The 20,624-nt window shown below is 43.6% G+C and overlaps 1 protein-coding gene across 2 annotated transcripts in view; it reads right to left on the bottom strand.

Annotated features, from left to right (window-relative positions):
* mtmr4 (myotubularin related protein 4) overlaps positions 1–20,624 on the bottom strand; it is a 90,547-nt gene that overhangs the window by 20,616 nt on the left and 49,307 nt on the right. The window contains exons 2-9 of one of the 2 annotated variants that reach the window (XM_083633227.1): positions 20,261–20,350; positions 9,521–9,637; positions 8,383–8,412; positions 7,167–7,249; positions 5,141–5,307; positions 4,923–5,019; positions 1,889–2,002; positions 1,563–1,762 (exon numbers count right to left, since the gene is read on the bottom strand). In XM_083633227.1, coding sequence (XP_083489353.1) covers positions 1,563–1,762; positions 1,889–2,002; positions 4,923–5,019; positions 5,141–5,307; positions 7,167–7,249; positions 8,383–8,412; positions 9,521–9,637; positions 20,261–20,350 — 898 coding nt within the window. The remainder of the gene's footprint in view (positions 1–1,562; positions 1,763–1,888; positions 2,003–4,922; positions 5,020–5,140; positions 5,308–7,166; positions 7,250–8,382; positions 8,413–9,520; positions 9,638–20,260; positions 20,351–20,624) is intronic. The other variant, XM_083633228.1, reaches the window with a different exon arrangement.

Here is a 20,624-nt window from a genome sequence, read left to right as displayed (position 1 = left end):
TTAGTTTATGGACTAGAAATTCTGCCAGGGTACAAGGGACTATAGGCGGCATGAAAAGGAATGGTAATCAACGTTTATTATACCAACATTTATATTTTTCATATTCAAATTGAGTAATTCTTCCCTTCAGATCACACCAGAAACTTTGCTCTAGCTTTAAAACAGCCCACTACAGCAATGTGATGGGGTACATCACCCAAATGTCATATGTCATATTAATCAGATTAGTAATGTTGCATGTGCAATGTGCATCCTGGATATATTTTGTTACAATAGCGTTAGCTCAAATGCTAACATTAAACATTATGTGGATGGACAATGCTAATGCCATTAGTGTCATGTTCTGGGATGTACAGTAAAATGAAAACAGATTTGGGTGATCTAACCTAATCAAAAGCATCCGAATAAAAAAAAAATGAAAAGAAAGTGACCCAGGGGCCGCACTGAGTGAGGTCGGGGGCCGTCAGTTGCCCACCCCTGGTCTATATTGTGTGTAGACTTTGTGCCTCAGAAATGTCAAAACACAGTTGGGGCATAGTTGTGTGGCAAGCTTTTGTTCTCCAATCTGCAATCATGTAATTTGCAAACAAAGGCGTAAAGAGAAAGAAACACTCACTTCCTAAATAGGAACATGTAAACAATGCAGAAAATAAAAGCGCAGTTGTGATTTAAGCCTAATTAATCTGCTCTAAATTGATGACAATCTAGTCGCTGATCAACCACTTTCAGAGGAGTGGAGATACACACTCCCACAACACTAGAGCCAGTACTGCTGACTTGCGTCTACCTGGCTTTAAAACAAACCTAGGTAAGTGCTCTTTTAAATTTATCTGGGCCAAAAATTGGAACATGTTGCCCCTCCACTTAAAGTGTACAAGCAGTCAAGGTGTTTTCAAGAAGAAGGTAAAATTGTGGCTTCTTGATCAAGTCCATGTCTAGGCTATGATGTACAGCTTCTTTTGTGTATTTTGATATGTATGTTTTTTATCTCTCATTGAATAAACCTACAGTATTGAATGCTTATGTTAATTATTTCATGTTTATATTTGTTGTTTTTTATATCCACCTGTTTTAGACCAAGGACCACAATGGAAATAAGTCTTGACTTTATTGTGCTTTATCCTTGATGTTATTATTTGAGATCCGTGTCTGTACTTTGTTCAGTATATTGTATTTCAATTTGTAACCGTCAAATAAAATCAAATCAAATCAAATCAAACCACAATGTATTCAGGCATCATCATCATACATAAAATTGCCAAAGGTGAGTTTTCCATAATTGAAAATTGTGTATTCCTAGCCACTTTTATTTTGTTTAGATTCTTTATTTGTTGCTAGTTCTCATGGACCTAACTGGGTTCAGTTTGGAGGTAGGGAAAATAATAAGTTAGAGCTACTAAAGCAAATCCATAAATACTAGAAGTTTTTTCTTTTTGAGTCACAAGGACAGACAAAAAAAGCAAATGTTAGGATATTTCCACAAATACTCGACTAAGCTTGGAAGCATTCATGAGAGGTAATAAAGTTTGCAGAATCAGATATAAATCAAACTATTGCTTTACCAAAATCACTATCTGAGGAGTCAGGGCCATCCCCGCGGGGTCGGCAGGCTGGTGCTCCACAGGTAACCCTGGCCCCGGGGTCCATCTGACAGGCCTTGGCGATGGAGGTCACCAGGTACTCATCCTCCGTGTTCCTCCAGCCCCACCAGCTGATCTCAGGCTGGCTGCAACGGGCAATCACCACCCCGTTCCTCTGGTGCCTGGGATCCAAGGTGAGGGATCAACAAGAAAGATGATTCCTAACATTTAGAGTTATTAATCCACACTAGATAATAAACAAGGAAAACAATTTGAAGAGACAGATGGTCATATGTCTCTAAACCCACCTGTAGACCACCACCGGGATCCTCTTCCAGGACCTGAAGGAAGCCACACTCTCCAGCTCCTTGTCAGTGATCCATACTGGGACCAGCAGCTTCTGGGGGTAGCTGGAGCAAAGCCTGGAGAGAGGAAGACCAGGAGGCATTTCAAAATAAATACAAATAAATATATTGCTGACTATCCAGCTAGTTAAGGCCAACTTCAGCTAAGCGTGTAAGAAAGAGGGTCTTTTATGCTGTGCTGAGAACCAGATAAAATGGAGCTCTGTAACAGGCGTACGGAGACGTACCCCAAATGTCCTGCTTTTCAGGGTCACTGTCTATCGTATCCTCAATTTGTTCTGTTAACGTGTATAACCCTCAGCGACCATCCCCATATCTTCTCTGCTTTGGGCGCTATTGCCTCACTCCATCTGTCTCTCGTCTCCTCTCCTACACACGTACTCTCTCCTTTCTCTATTCACCTGCTGACTGTCTCAAGAGGGAGGGAGGGAGAGAGAGAGGGGAGAAAGAGATAGAGGGAGAGAGAGGGGGAGAGATAGGGGAGGGGGAGAGAGATAGAGGGAGAGAGAGGGGGGAGGGAGAGAGAGAGGGGGGGCGGGAGGGTGAGAGAGGGAGAGAGAGTGAACTACTGTGCTGAGTCATGGTCCTCAGCAGGCTGTGGCTGGTTTAATTAGCCAGTTGTCCTGTGTATCTCTCTCCCTCTGCAGGACCCGCTCTCTTAGGTGTTCAGGGCAGACTGCCCTTTTTCCGGAGACACACAAGGGCCTGATACACATACACATACTGTACATACACATACATACACATACTGTACATACATACATACACATACATACTGTACATACACATACATACACATACTGTACATACATACATACACATACATACTGTACATACACATACATACACATACTGTACATACACATACATACACATACTGTACATACACATACATACACATACTGTACATACATACATACACATACTGTACATACACATACATACACATACTGTACATACACATACATACACATACTGTACATACATACATACACATACTGTACATACACATACTGTACTGTACATACACATACATACACATACTGTACATACACATACATACACATACTGTACATACATACATACATACATACACATACATACACATACTGTACATACACATACTGTACATACACATACTGTACATACACATACACACATACTGTACATACACATACTGTACATACACATACTGTACTGTACATACACATACATACACATACTGTACATACATACATACACATACTGTACATACATACATACATACATACACATACATACACATACTGTACATACACATACTGTACATACACATACTGTACATACACATACACACATACTGTACATACACATACTGTACATACACATACTGTACTGTACATACACATACATACACATACTACATACACATACTGTACATACACATACTGTACATACACACACTGTACTGTACATACACATACATACACATACTGTACATACACATACATACACATACTGTACATACACATACATACACATACTGTACATACATACATACACATACTGTACTGTACATACACATACATACACATACTGTACATACACATACATACACATACTGTACATACATACATACATACACATACTGTACATACACATACTGTACATACACATACATACACATACTGTACATACACATACTGTACATACACATACATACTGTACATACACATACATACACATACTGTACATACACATACTGTACATACACATACTGTACATACACATACATACACATACTGTACATACACATACTGTACATACACATTCATACTGTACATACACATACATACACATACTGTACATACACATACATACACATACATACACATACTGTACATACACATACTGTACATACTCATACTGTACATACACATACATACACATACTGTACATACTCATACTGTACATACACATACATACACATACTGTACATACACATACTGTACATACACATACATAGACACATACTGTACATACACATACTGTACATACACATACTGTACATACACATACTGTACATACACATACTGTACATACACATACTGTACATACACATACATAGACACATACTGTACATACACATACTGTACATACACATACTGTACATACACATACTGTACATACACATACTGTACGTACATACACATACATACACATACTGTACATACACATACATACACATACTACATACATACACATACTGTACATACACATACATACACATACTGTACATACACACACACCTGAGACAGCACATTATTTGTGCTTGGGTAAGTGCTACAATGTATTTATTTCTGTGTGTGAGTTAAGGAATGGGCATAGTAAGAGGGTTGCTGGCCTGAGAGGTCAGACAGGGGAGAAGCACACACGCGTACACATACACACGCACGGACACGCGTATGCGTATACACACACACGCCGGTATTTTGGAGGGCATTCAAATTTTTCGCATTCCCTGAAGCCTAACCTCACCACCACTATGTCCCAAAATGTAACCATGATCAGCACAAATTCAAATGTCTGCTTCCCCACAGATGTCTGACACATATTTGACTACCATACCAGGGTTTTTATTCCAGTCCTGTACAGACATTTGTACCCCACAACACAGTACAAGACAGTACAGAGATGTGCAAGTTTGCACACAAGCTGTCCTTCAGACAGTCTGTTCAGTCTGGCCACATTGGGGTGACATTGTTTCTAGTCCTGCATCATGATTGCAGCCCTGCTCTCTCTCTCAGAGCCGTCATACTGCTCTTTGAAATGGCATCACTCACTCACTCACCCTTCACTTACTGTCACTCACTCACTCACTCACCCACCCTTCACTTACTAAGAAAACCTTCTGACACTTTGCACTTTGCAGTGCTGCAGCTGTCTACAGAGAGCGTGTCTTGCCATTTATGGTAAAGAGGATGGGCCTGTGACATACTTGAAGTTGCAGTTTATGTCCGACACTCTCCAGGCGTTCTGAGTGTCAAAGCCCATTCTCTTGACCTCCATTTCCATCCTCTGGCGCACATGATCACCTGCACGAGCACGGAGAAGAAGCATGAATGTGGCGAGAATGCAAAGAATAATAAGCTATCTCAGAAGTCTTAATTGTCCTCGCTGCTCTGCGTATGTCTTGGGCGTGGTGTGTGTGCGGACCTGGGCGACAGAGGTGAACGTGCTGGTCCTCGTCGTCCACATTGCCTCCCAGACACCAGGCGTGGTAGGCGAGGGCGAACAGGTCCTCCAGTCGTGACGGGTGAGCTATGGCCCGGTTCAGACGCTTCACCCACTCCTGGCACTGCTTGAACGTTGCAAAGTGGCATCTGTGGAGAGCCCAAAGTGTACCGATTAGGAAGATGAGTGGGAGCCAACAACAAACTGTCTTCATGTGTTCAAACACTAACGGATTCAGATGTCGAGTGTTTCCCCCGCCTTCAAACAGGGGTAAACGTTTGATGAGTGTGAACATTGCGAAAGCTGACCAGCGGGGGAGGGGGTACCTGGCACATGTGCTGCTGGGAACCTGGGACTCTAAAGCTTCCCCTGGCACATGTGCTGCTGGGAACCTGGGATTCTAAAGCTTCCCCTGGCACATGTGCTGCTGGGAACCTGGGACTCTAAAGCTTCCCCTGGCACATGTGCTGCTGGGAACCTGGGACTCTAAAGCTTCCCCTGGCACATGTGCTGCTGGGAACCTGGGACTCTAAAGCTTCCCCTGGCACATGTGCTGCTGGGAACCTGGGACTCTAAAGCTTCCCCTGGCACATGTGCTGCTGGGAACCTGGGACTCTAAAGCTTCCCCTGGCACATGTGCTGCTGGGAACCTGGGACTCTAAAGCTTGCCCTGGCACATGTGCTGCTGGGAACCTGGGACTCTAAAGCTTCCCCTGGCTGGCACATGTGCTGCTGGGAACCTGGGACTCTAAAGCATCACCTGGCACATGTGCTGCTGGGAACCTGGAACTCTAAAGCTTTTTAATTCCATGAGTTAGGAACGCTTCAGATGTCTGCGAGCAGATGGCGATTTCACCCCGCTTTATTCATTGCAAGTGGGTTTTGTTCTTTGTTGCTTTAAACTGTGTTGTTATTGTTGCTGTTTTTTAAACATGTGAAAGCTAGGTTTGTGCTGGTTATATGCTTGCCAGCTGCAAGCATGGCAAATTAAAATATAACAATGGAAAATTAAATGAGATCACCATCTTACTACAACTCAACTAATGTGATTACTAGCTTACACTTAGAAAGGCCTCCTACAGTAGATTTACATTCTCAACAATTCATTAAGACCATTTCTAACGAAGAAGTCCAACAAACAAACGTAGGAGTTCATTTGAAAAACATCAAATCAAATAAAAAACAAAACAATTATACAAACCGCATGTTTATATTAGGTATAGTGCAAAAGTTATAATGCTTTCATCTGAACATATTCAGTTGAAATTACCAAATTAATTCCATTGCTGCCTGCGCAGATATCTAGGCGTATCTAATCTAAACTACCGTATACATTGCAAGTATACAAAGCATTACATAATTAGTTTCTGCTTTTCAACCCATATCAATTATTTATATGGACAAACCGATCTTACCTCTGAAACCAATGGAAAAAAGAAAAAACAAAAGACAAAGTTGGATATAGTTTGTTTTCCTGCTTAATATACCAAGAAAAAAAATCATAGGCTCAAAGGTAGCAAAGATTACACTAAGACGTCCTAGCTTTGCAGAAATAAAATCATTGCTGATGTCTGATGATATCTCTGTTATCCTGGTAAAGCCTGAGCATCAGAATAATATCTGGGGCACAACACCATTCAACTCTTAGTAAACACTAGCAGGCAACATTTAGCGAGCATTGCCGTGATTAGTCCTGCCTCCATGATATTGTCTCCAGCAATATAATAATAATCGTATTTATATAGCACTTTTCATAAACAGAGTTACAAAATGCTGTACATACATAATACTGTAGTAATTAGTTTGGTCGTAAAGGGAGAGGAGCTCGGAGATATAGGTGGATGCCAAACCAGACAGAGCTTTAAAAGTGATTGAAAGTAATTTAAAATGAATTCTAAAAGACACCTGAAAATTGGTGTAATGTGGTCAAATTTTTTGGGAAGCAGTTAAGAACATAATATGAAAATATGACGTCTTTAGTGGGCAAGTGAGGTGCTCTCCTCCTTACCTGACAACTTTAGAGTCCTTGCAGATGATGTGCAGCTGGAACATATCTCTGCTCTCCACACTCTCTATCAGCCTGAGAGGCACCTGTAGGGGGAGACAGAGAGCACACGTGATCAGGCTGACATGCCTCTCAGAAGAAGTCTGTAAAGAGCTTTAATAACCATACCACCCCCTGGCCTACACACGGCACTGTGGAGGAGAAAGAGGCCTGCTGGACTATGTTAACCCTTTCTATCATTAGTTTTCTGTTAAGTATGAGAAGGCACAACAACCAACAGCTACAACCCTGGCTACTAGGTCCACTAGATTGGTTATTCTGCTTGTTATGCTCTGCTTTGTACACAAGTGGAAGCTTTTAGGTGATATTGTGGTGCTGTGGTGTATGACGGCACTCTAAACAGTTACAAAACCATCCACCAAGCTTTGATCTTTGGCCTAGCTCTTCAGCAAGAGCACAAAGTGCACCTTGTATATGACTCACTCACTAAACAACAACCATTTCATGTCAGAACAGAGAATGACTTTGGCACTATAAAGTGCACATAGTGGCACTGTATGTGTATACCACCCATTTTCTCCATAATTGTACTTTGCCAATTCCCCCTGCTGTCCCGGTCGTTGCTCCACCCCCTCTGCCGATCTGGGGAGAGTTGTAGACTAGCACATGCTTCCTCCGATACATGTGCAGTCACAAGTCGCTTCTTTTCAGCTGACAGCGACAAATTTCACCGGCAGGACGTAGAGCATGAGAGGATCACGCTATTCGCCCCCAGCCCAGTGCCGTGCCTCCCCCCCCGGGCAGGTGCCCCGACCGACCAGAGGAGGCGCTAGTACAGTGACCGGGGCTGATACCCCACCCGCAGACATGGCCAATTGTGTCTGTAGTAATGTCTGACCAAGCCAGAAGTACCGCTGCTGGGAATTGAACCCGGGTCTCCACGGTGGTAGGTGAGTGCTTTTACCTCTACACTACCCAGACACAATAGAGTAGTAGTTTATATTACAGTTTCTACAGTTGACTAGCTGCGCCTACAATTGTACACCAAGGTGGCTTTAAAGGAAGTTAATAATAAAATGCAGAGATACAAGCAGAGATTCAACTAAAGGTAAATTAGGATAGTTGTCCATGGTGCACCTTATTCCTGGAGCAGTGTAAAGAACAGCTGAATGATGAAACCTGTCTAGACTGTGGCAGAGGGTGGCGTTATGGTACTCACAGATATCTCATTGTCCACACCTGGGTAGGTCTAAAACACAGTGACACCATGGAGCACACAGAGAGGGGGAGGGGGGGAGGGAGACACAAGACAGGAGGAAATGGAAAAAACTATTAAACCAAAATTCAAACACAAAAGGAAATGAAGAGTTAAAAGGAAGGAGAACATCAAAGAGGTTGAAAGATGAAAGATAGCTGAGGCGGAGTGCATCACACGGTGTGCTACTTGTCGCACATGACCAAAGCCAAATGGAAATCGCGGAGAGAAAGACAAACATGGTCGGGGGCAAAGGGCAAGAAAACAGCTTAGAAGTAGGGGGGTGTGCTGCATGAATGGGGCGGAGGGGGGGGGGGGGGGGTATGGGAGAGGGGTTGTGGCTTGCTGCCGTTCACAGAGTTCATCTGTGCGGCCGGGGTCAAGGCAGGACTCTGCACTGCAAAATATCACTCTGAAATGAGCGGTTAGCTGCTGACACTTGAACTCAGTGCCCTGATCTGACACTCCTCTGGTAAGAAGAGCCAAGGTAAAGTGGCCTGCACATTCGGGTGTCGATATACAGTCTGAAAACAGATTTGTGCTTGCTTTTTTTAGCTGTGTCTTTCTGGAAAAGATGACTGGGGTTTGGGAAGAAGAAGGAATTTCTCTGCCAGTGAATGCAAACAATTAGCCTGTTTGTGTTTGAGCGAGGCCTGACGTCAGTAGGAGAGGGCTGCCGTGCAAGAAGTGCCAGCGGGGCTCGGGCCCGCACAACCAGGATGTCACGTTAAAGGTCTCCTGCCTGGAGATCAGAAGCCCCGCCACTGCTGTGCTACGAGCCAGGTACAAACAGCTTCATGCCAACTTAGAGGGGATCCAGTAGCCCGCCAAGCTGGGCTATGACTAGCAGGAGTTTATAGCTACTGCACCTCATGTCAAATACTACTAGGTTGATTTGCCTTGTTAGTGGCAGAATGCGATGTATAAAATGGATATGGGGGAAAGGGAAAAGTCCACAGCATGGCCTCCTCAGCATGCTATTGGTTTCTCTAGTGGCGTGGCACAGCAGCTGTTGTGATCACACTGACCAAACTGAGCCTCTACTGTTGTGCTTCTTCCAGACTCACATATGTTTACTGTCTTTGATGTGTACAGTACTTACATTGATGACAGAGTCCTTGAACTTAATGTGGAGCCTGTAGTTAGAAATGGCGATGATGGCTTCATCCGCATGGCCGAGATACTCCACCCCTTCCCCCTGAAGAGCTGGGAACGGCACCTATAGGGAAACAAAACAAGCACATTGAAATGCAGTATGCACTACAAAAACATTACACTAACTCTTTCCATGTTATTCTCGGGATTTTTTTGATAGGGTCAGCAGTAGCTCAGGAGGTAGAGCTGTCGTCTGGGAACCGGAAGATTCCCGGTTCGAGGCTGGCTCCTCCTGGTAGTGTGTCCAAGTGTCCTTGAGCAAGACAACTCCTAACTGCTCCCAACGAGCTGGTTAGCTCCTCGATAAGACTAGAAAAGCACTCTATGAATACAGTCCATTGAACATTTATTGTCAACTGGAATTATGTAATCATAACAACTACAGTTCTATAATGAAGCTCTCAATGTTGTCTAAGCTTTTTTTTATGAAAATTGCTTTAGATCTAGCGCTCACCTCAGTAAAAGACCATGTTAACTGGGTACAATGAAAGTTCATGCTTGCATCATTGAAATAAGGGAGTTGAACTGCCTGCTAGGCTGCACAGCTAGTCTCTCAAGTCAGTTGTGTTAGCTCCCGCAATTGACAAATGCCCCCCCTCCTACCCGTCGGTACTTCAGCAGCTCTCAAAGTTGGTCCAAAAATAAGGCGAGTATCAACTAATTTCCCCACTTCCGTGTTCCCTGTGCAGTCGCTTAATAACTCAGACTGGAAAACAAACTAGTCAAATCATACTGTAGCTAGCTACAGTATTTCTGCTGAGCAGAAATGGAAATTGGTTGGATGTTTTTGATTCGGTTTCCGAGGGGAATGCATTTTCGTGAATACCATCGAACTTTCTTCCGGACAGAAGCATTTTTCTTTCTTTGTAAGAAGACGACTTCCTCTGTCCAAATTGTAATGGGCGGAAGTACAGACTGTCTCTGGAGCATTCGAAGATCATTGAAGAGATAGACTGGCTTGAGAGACTAGCTAGCAGCTAAAGTCAGTGCGAGACTTGGCTTAAGTAGAACCTGGACTAACAGACTGAGTGTCCCGCCATCATTACAGAGATCTGAGAGAGGGGACATGGGGGGGAACAGTCCAATTAGCATGTAGTGTTATTATAGAAGGATCATTGTGAGCGTGGGGGCTTTTGGTTGAGCCTGAGCGAGCAGGTAGACAAGAGGACGGACTGGAGACTATCTACATGAGAGCCGACGGTGCAGTGAGGGCTCTCAAACTGTCCATTAACATTCCTAGATGTGTCCATGTGAATACAGGCAGAACCTTCACCCAGGCTCTGGCTGGAACCAGACCGCTGCATTAAGATCATTGGTTCCCATCAGAGGATAATAGAACACCTTTTTCATCTCATTCTGCGGCAGGCCATTTAAAAGCCAACCATGGTGAAGAGACGCACAGCCGCAGTTGCCCACTTCTAAACGATGTCTCAATTCATATATAAAATGGAAGCATCCTACTCAAAGCAAGCCCAACAACCCCACATTAACCAATTCATTATGGTTCAGCAAATGTAATTCGTCTCTTTACGGCTTCTTACTCAAAAGATTTAAATGAAGAGTGACAAACAACATGATATTGAATTGACTTGCTTATCCTTCCATCTAGGGAACATAGACTTAGAATCATCTATATGTGACAGATATCTCCTGAAAGTCTTTATGGCGGCGAGTAAAAAGGCCACAACAAGGCGGTGGCTCTGTCGGGAATCTCCTACTATCAACCGATGGATGGACATCATTAAAAACATTCAACATATGGAACGTATGACCTTCAGTCTAAGGCTGCAAGGACAAAGGTGCTCTCTGGGTAAAGTGGGAAACATACCTGTCACAAAGAGGCTGACAACTTGTCTGGTATTTAATAAATCAATGAAGGGAAACAATGATATAATCCTGTTATAGTCTCCAGCCACCATACTCGCACCCCATCCCCCTTCCTTCCCTTCTCCTTTTTTGTGTTTACTACTTTTATTATGCACTTTACTGTCTATATTGTATTTTTGCTTTTCATGTGCACATGTCACTTTACTGTTCAATGTACCTTGTTTGCATACTTTCTTGAAAGAATAAAGTAAACAAAGAGTGACAAACAAGGATGTCCTTCAATTCAGTGAACTGGAGAGTAATATCTTTATTGTGACTGCTGTTGATCAGTGGGACTTATTGCTATGCAATTGTGTGGGAGAGGCAAAATCATATTGAAAGGCCATTCATAAAACACTCTTCGTGCTGACCGATGAGCAAACAGCAAAGCATGATGGGAGATCAATTACCACTCAAACATCACCGTCTCTCATCTGGCAGATTGAGGATCACATCTAGTCATCACTTCTCCTGAAGGGCCTGCCAGCACTAATGTTGTGTTTGGTTGCTTTACTGTAATCCGTCATTGGGGACACCAAGGTACCATACAAGGTGCAGAGTCATTCAATTCCTAATAGGGACACTAGAGTCTTGCCTAGAGACCGCACGCTGCATTACCTCATCCTGCTTTAGCATGCGCTGCTGAGTCACGAAGAGGAGGACCCAGTGATGCATGGGAAAACAGGGCACGCAGCACAGCAGATGGGGGATTATGGTAAAATAACTAGTAAAAAGAAATCAAGTCCACACACTGGGTTAAGTGTGGAAGTAGGAGGAGCACTCATATACATCACAAAACTCAATCCAATTGGTGGAGAGAAAACAAAGGGCAGGAGAAAAGACCGATGCCACTGATACCTTCCTCTTCATTGGATTATGTAAGAGGTCAGAAAAGCAGGCCTACTTGATTGAGTGACTGGCATATGAGTAAAATCCTCCCATTCAACGTCTACTCAGCTTCCGTTTTATTTCAAACGCAATTAATATAAAACATATTGTACACAGTAATAAAGTCTTATTTTTTTCTTTTTAAAATAGAAATATTCTGGTTTGATGAGTTGTCAAATGCATCAGAGCAGTGAAGGCTCATGGCCCAGAGATTTTAGTTGACATTGCCTTGACATTTATCACTGTCCGCAGGTGTCCAGACAGGATAGGTCATGGCTGCGCTGCACCTGCTATAATGTAGCTCATCTCCTGAAAATGTGAAAATGTGAAACTGTGTGGGTGAACTGGGCCAGGGAGCGCGACAAGGGACATGTGTGGGTGAGCTGGGACAGGGAGCGTGACAAGGGACATGTGTGGGTGAGCTGGGACAGGGAGCGCGACAAGGGACATGTGTGGGTGAGCTGGGACAGGGAGCGCGACAAGGGACATGTGTGGGTGAGCTGGGACAGGGAGCGTGACAAGGGACATGTGTGGGTGAGCTGGGACAGGGAGCGCGACAAGGGACATGTGTGGGTGAACTGGGACAGGGAGCACGACAAGGGACATGTGTGGGTGAACTGGGCCAGGGAGCACGACAAGGGACATGTGTGGGTGAGCTGGGACAGGGAGCGCGACAAGGGACATGTGTGGGTGAGCTGGGACAGGGAGCACGACAAGGGACATGTGTGGGTGAACTGGGACAGGGAGCACGACAAGGGACATGTGTGGGTGAGCTGGGACAGGGAGCACGACAAGGGACATGTGTGGGTGAACTGGGCCAGGGAGCACGACAAGGGACATGTGTGGGTGAACTGGGACAGGGAGCACGACAAGGGACATGTGTGGGTGAACTGGGACAGGGAGCACGACAAGGGACATGTGTGGGTGAACTGGGACAGGGAGCACGACAAGGGACATGTGTGGGTGAGCTGGGACAGGGAGCGTGACAAGGGACATGTGTGGGTGAACTGGGACAGGGAGCACGACAAGGGACATGTGTGGGTGAACTGGGACAGGGAGCACGACAAGGGACATGTGTGGGTGAACTGGGACAGGGAGCACGACAAGGGACATGTGTGGGTGAGCTGGGACAGGGAGCACGACAAGGGACATGTGTGGGTGAACTGGGCCAGGGAGCACGACAAGGGAAAGGGTGCAGCGTATGCAAATTAAACGTGTAGTACTCTGCAGTCAGTCACCAAGGTGAGCCAAATGTAGGGGCACCTTGGACTAGGGGTTCTAAAAGACAGAATATTTAAAATTTCACCAGGTAAATTCAGCATGAATGTTTGAACTTTGGGGAACTTCCATCCACCTTAAACAGTGTCAGTAGTCCGAATAAATAAGCCTAATCAAGCTATAACCATAGCTTGACTTAACTGTGCATGTAAACGTACTGAGTGACAGGCGAGGAGGCCTGATCCAACAAGACTAAGGATGAGATTGACACTCAAAAGAGCGTAGCTGATAATTGTGTAGAAGTTGTTTACGGCTTATGAAATAAGCTGTATTATATTGTTTCACAGTGTAAAAGGGGAGACAGAGAGCCTAAATCATTATTGTATTATTTCTTCCAACCCGTCATGACTCTGGGGATGGAGGCAATTTGCTTTCAGCACTGTCTTAAAGGGACACTACCGATAAACAATGCTGCTTTATTTTACACATGATCTCACACATATCCGAAAATTGTAAACGGTTTTGCAGGCATTCATTCAGTTTGACAGTTATTGAGAGTTGATTTGAGTTCAGTTGTGGACCAGTGATGTCATTCAATAACTGTCAAACTGAATGAATGTCTGCAAAACGGTTTACAGTTTTCAGGTATGTGTGAGATTATGTGCAAAATAAATCCTTTAACAGAAGAATAGTACGCAGCAACGGTGTTCACTGAGTTCTGTTAACTATGAATTAAGTGGTTGCTAAAGTGCTGTACGTCTGTGCGCTGCTCCGCTGTGAAAGGAACTCAGCACCTCCTGCTGCGAGTGCCATAGTTAACATGCTGTGCAGCCGGGGAGCTGCATCAAGCAAGCTGCGTTCCAAAAGTAGGTGCATGAGTCATGGAGTCACTGGCAGGCAGCGAGTGCAGCACAAGATACTGTCACGCTTCCTCTGTGCAGCCTTCAGCAGTGCCATTTCAAAAGACAGAGAGAGGGAGGGTGAGCAAAAAGACCCGTGAATAACATTCTCTGACTTGGCTTGTGAGTCGTGACTTCCGGTCTCAGCAGCCTGCCTGCGAGCACAAGCACGTGCGCGTGCGAATGCAGAGCGGCGCGGGCATTCAATATGGCCAGATAGGGATTGGCCGTTATTTGCTCTGCAGAAAGATCTGGTGGGAGACAACAGCTGTCAGCGAAACCACCAGGGGACGACCAGCGCACAAAGACTAATACAAAGGCAGAGAGAAAATGTGTGACTCCATGTGTGAAAGCTAAAGGGGCGGGGTTAGAGGGACGGGAAGCAAAGAGCAGCTATGATGTGTCCTGCCTCCTGTGTGGGGAGACACAGCAAGACCACAAATAACAGATCTCAACTCCAGTCAAGACACTGAAACAAAGAAATCTTTTAAAAAACCTTGTGGGCATGGGCAATTTTTCTATTGTATTTTTGTATTTAAAACATGTCCCCCCCCCCCCCCCCGACCAACCCCTCCTCCTTCCACTTCTCCAGACAGAGGCATGCTGAGCTCCATTAGCCACCAGACTGTCAGCAAGTGCAAGGCTACAATTTAAGTTGCTCATCACAATCTGGCCACTGGCATCGTCATTATGGAAAAGTTACCAAGCCATTCCTTCATTTATAAATGTGTCCTCTGTAATCGTGTAGAACAAGACAGGAATCAGGATAGTGCATGTATTCCTCCACAGCCCCCATATACATAGACAGACCTCTAAATTCAAATCTGAATTGAATCCAGACAAGTCAACTCACCATGAAGTGACTGACAGACAACCAATCAAGGAGAGTAATCTTTGGGGTGGATCATAAAAAGTCAAATGTAAATTCTGTTCATTACAGAAAAGTTGTAAAACAAAGAATGTTTGGTTTCGATCATCACTGATACTGAGGCAAGGATAGTGTTGTATAAAATTGAAGTTCTATTGATTGGCATTTAATAATCAATAAGCTAGGGCTACACATGGAGGATCTAATTTAGAATAAAAGTGTTTTGGCTGATATAAGGTAAAATAATAATTCGCCCAATTAAATTTGGAAACAGTGGATGTTAAGATGATGCAATCTGATTTATTATGTTTTTGATTTTCATGGTAAAAACACTGCTCAGTGTAACTGAATAGTTCTCTTGGATTATTGCCACGCTCAGATATCTGATGACAAGTTCTAGAAAAGGACTGAGGGAAAGGTGAGAGTGATGCTATTGATGCATCTGAGCATTGAGCTGATCCTCTGCATTAGCTTGCTCCATGTGCATCAGCACATCCAGTATAACAAATACAGAAAGGCCTGAGCCAGACCTTTTTCCACATTATTCAAACACCTGCACAAATCTTCAGACAAGACCGTTGAAAAACACCCGGCTACTTCCTGCTTTCAAATGTGTCCTTCTGTACTTCAAAGGCCTTGTCTAAATGTGGCAATGCACATTTTAAAGACTAAACAATTTGCTACGGCTTCGCCCGCCCTGCAACTCCCTCGCTGCGTGGGCTCGCCTGCTCTATTGGCATGTGTAGCGTGCAATTGCTCAACTTCGTATCACTGATGACAACACAATTGCTCGAGTGACCATCACTGATCTCATCATGGAGTGCTCGAGTGACATCACTCAGTGCACAATGTGCGAAGTTGAGCAATTATTGCTCAACGTCGCATCACTGATGACGTCAGTGAGTGGTCAGTAGTGAGAGAAAAGTAGAGTCCGCGCATTGACTGATGATGTCATAGACACTGACATTGAGTGCTCGAGTGACATAACTGATGATGTCATAGACATTGTGACACCATCAGTGTCATTACTGACCAAAATCATCACAAATCTCACAATGTGGGACCAGACAGACAGAAAGACAGACAAAGCCCACTTCCTCTTTATATGACGATGATTGTTTAACTCAGAGAGCCATATCTGACTAAATACTCAAGGCCATTTGTTGCTATTAAAGTCTGATGTATTACTGGTCAAGTGCGGGCAGCCACTGTAATCATTGCAAATGTCAGTGCCTCGTTAGCCACCAAGTTGTCTAATTAACTTTTGTGTTGAACACTGATAGAGGGGAGGCTGAACGGTTGATAAAAGTTGTCTAATTAACTTTTGTGTTGAACACTGATAGAGGGAGGCTGAACGGTTGATAAAAGTTGTCTAATTAACTTTTGTGTTGAACACTGATAGAGGGGAGGCTGAACGGTTGATAAAAGTTGTCTAATTAACTTTTGTGTTGAACACTGATAGAGGGAGGCTGAACGGTTGATAAAAGTTGTCTAATTAACTTTTGTGTTGAACACTGATAGAGGGAGGCTGAACGGTTGATAAAAGTTGTCTAATTAACTTTTGTGTTGAACACTGATAGAGGGAGGCTGAACGGTTGATAAAAGTTGTCTAATTAACTTTTGTGTTGAACACTGATAGAGGGAGGCTGAACGGTTGATAAAAGTTGTCTAATTAACTTTTGTGTTGAACACTGATAGAGGGAGGCTGAACGGTTGATAAAAGTTGTCTAATTAACTTTTGTGTTGAACACTGATAGAGGGAGGCTGAACGGTTGATAAAAGTTGTCTAATTAACTTTTGTGTTGAACACTGATAGAGGGAGGCTGAACGGTTGATAAAAGTTGTCTAATTAACTTTTGTGTTGAACACTGATAGAGGGGAGGCTGAACGGTTGATAAAAGTTGTCTAATTAACTTTTGTGTTGAACACTGATAGAGGGAGGCTGAACGGTTGATAAAAGTTGTCTAATTAACTTTTGTGTTGAACACTGATAGAGGGAGGCTGAACGGTTGATAAAAGTTGTCTAATTAACTTTTGTGTTGAACACTGATAGAGGGGAGGCTGAACAGTTGATAAAAGTTGTCTAATTAACTTTTGTGTTGAACACTGATAGAGGGGAGGCTGAACAGTTGATAAAAGTTGTCTAATTAACTTTTGTGTTGAACACTGATAGAGGGAGGCTGAACGGTTGATAAAAGTTGTCTAATTAACTTTTGTGTTGAACACTGATAGAGGGGAGGCTGAACGGTTGATAAAAGTTGTCTAATTAACTTTTGTGTTGAACACTGATAGAGGGAGGCTGAACAGTTGATAAAAGTTGGTCTTCTCGTCCAGTCTCATCATCTCTCCTCCAAGCTCTGGCTCCAAGTCCGCTGAGTTGTGACTCTTGCAGTAATATCTTGTAGGGCTGGGCGATATGACTTCAAATCAATTAACACCATTGTTTCCACCTTTTACCTCGATTACAATTAATTACGATTACGATTATTTATTTTATAGACGCAACGCTTTTTTAACACTGCCTTCTAGGGCTGGGTTTAAAAAATCGATATATCGATATTGAATCGATATTCATGTGAAGGAACAATTATCGATACATAAATCCCAGTATCGATCTTTTAAAATGCATTTTACCCCGTTATTTTTTTTTTTTTTTTTTTTACCCGTTAGTCTCGCGTGGTTTAGTTCTTAGCGCAACGTGATCGCAGCCAGATCTCGCAAGATCTCGTTGTGGCTTCAGACTGAAAAAACAAACATGGCGGAGGCTGCTCTACTGAAGTCGCCGCCACATCTCAAAGCAGATGTCTGGCGGCATTTCGGCTTCAAAAAGCAGGAAGGCAGTGAAGAGCTGGACAAAAGCAACGGCGTACAAAGATCTGCGGCCGTACAGCGTTGTAGAAAATGTTGGCTTCAGTTCCGAAGCCTCGTTAAGTCACTTGAACCACGCTACGTGCTACCGTCATGCAAACAACTGAGTGAAGTGGCAATCCCAAAGCTGTATGAAGAGGTGAAAAAGAACGTCTCAACTTCACTGAAGTCAACAGAGAGAGTCGCTATAACTTGCGACAGCTGGACATCCAGAGCTACGGATTCGTACCTGACAATTACTTCTCATTACATCAACAATGACTGGAGGTATGCTTATGCTTACTTAACGTGTGTGTGTGTGGGGGGGGCTAGCTGTAGCTTTGATGGGTAGAGTAGTAGACGAATACATTGAGCTTTGTTTATACAATCTAATGGGTTTCCAGCAAAGACTAATTTGTAACCCCTGTGCTCGGTTACTATTTTGTATTATAAAATGTTAAAATAGTTAATACACTGGGGTGTGTCTGTGCATGTGTGTGTACTGTATACACACTGTATACCTGTATGTATGTATGTATAGCCAATGTAATGAATCAATGATGTATAAGTGATTTAATTATATGAAATCTCTTTTTAAAGATATGTGGCACTGAAAGAGACGCTGTATGAAGCATCAGCTTTAGATCCTCGCTTCAAAGCTCTGCCCTTCTTGTCCGATCGGGCCCGTGATGACACCTTGGAGAAGCTGCTTGTCTGGAGCAAGTGGAGGCATAATGTAAGTTATAGAAATAACTGAGTGTTCCTGTACACTACAGTATTTGTATATGATGGCTTATTTATTATCCTGATCATGAATATTTATTTTATCTTTCAACAGCAACAAGCTGATGGTGATGGAGCTGCTGTGCCTGTAAAGCAGGAAGACGACTCCCTTGGACCAAAGAGATGGAAGGAGCCTTCTTGTGCACTGATGTCTCTCCTGGGTCCAGCCTACAAGCCAAAAGCAGCGGTACCAGCGAGAAGTGCAGCTGAGGAGGCACAGGATGAAGTCAACAGATACAGAGAAGTAGATCCTGTCCCACTCTCTTTGAGTTGTTGTTTACACACTGAGCAAGGGTCACTGCCACACGCTGGTGATAAGTGTTAAAACCAGGTTGAACACTGTTTACAACATGCTGCTGTTCAATGATTCTGTTGTATAGTGGAAATCTAAATTTGTTTGGCTTCTCACAGGAGACTGTAAAGAAAGAGACAGAAGACTGTAAAGAAAGATAAGATGTTGAATGACTATGTTAGTGATGTTTAAATAAAAAATAATTACATGATGTAACTGCTTGCTTTATGGTCAATTCTTAATGTAAATATTAATATTTTTTAATACTGCACCAGGTTAGAGGGTTCCTTGTACAATTTACAGCATTAGTTCTTTGAGAATCTCTTCCATTATCAAAGCAAAACTGGTAGTGTAACTAAAATATCGATATCGAATCGTATCGTATCGGAAATCGTATCGACTTGGGACCTTGTGTATCGGAATCGTATCGTATCGGGAAGTCAGTGGCGATACCCAGCCCAGTGCCTTCATAGTTCTCTGACAAGGTACTGTACTGTTTGTTTGCTCTGTGATTTCACTCGTGCCATGCTTCATGTTGTCAGCTTCACTTTGAGTGAACGCCTGTTAGTCGGATGGGGCGGAGGCACGTAACTGAACATAACACAGTATTCTAAAGGGGACAGTTCAAGAAGGCACGCATTGGGGAAAGTATGAACCTAATTAACAGTAATTAATTGAATTAGTGAATTAATTGAATTAATTGACACAAGCAAGATTAAGCCGGTTATAATTGAATTGACACAAGCAAGATTAAGCCAGTTAGAGGTTCTAAATGTGGGTTTTGATACATTTTCAGTTAATTGCCCAGGGCTAATATGTTGGCAGTCAAAGGGATGCCACTCGACACAATGGCGGCCTGATGGCGGTCTTCACCAGGCTGCTGCAAAGGAATGCTCCAGGAGCCGGGATTAAAGATGAGCTCACAGTCTGGACCAGTGCCACACGCAGCCTTTCAACTCATCCTCGTCTAATCCACAGACTCATGGCTGGGTGTCAGAGCAGATGGAGCGAAGCTCTGGAGCTCACCTGAAGGCTTTCATCCTCCTTCACCAGCTCCTTCTGGGGGAACAGGTCCTTGGCCTTGATGTACTCCAGACTGGGAGGCCCCTCTTCACCCTGTCAGACACAAGCAACACAGAGGTGCTCAGATACATCAGGTCCACAGAGCAGGATGGCACAGCCATCCTATAACCTAGGATAAATCTCAGAAAATGGCTTATACGTACGCACCCCCCCCCACCCCCCTTCCTACACACACACACACACACACACACACACACACACACACACACACACACACACACACACACACATATTTAATTAACATAAAATAGAAACAGGAGAAACACACAGAAGACAAATGATGAGTGAAACTTAGTTTAACCACTGC

Source organism: Poromitra crassiceps (assembly GCF_964638095.1).
Source record: "Poromitra crassiceps genome assembly, chromosome: 1".
NCBI classification, from domain to species: Eukaryota; Metazoa; Chordata; class Actinopteri; order Beryciformes; family Melamphaidae; genus Poromitra; species Poromitra crassiceps.
This window is presented reverse-complemented; position numbering and strand designations above follow the sequence as displayed.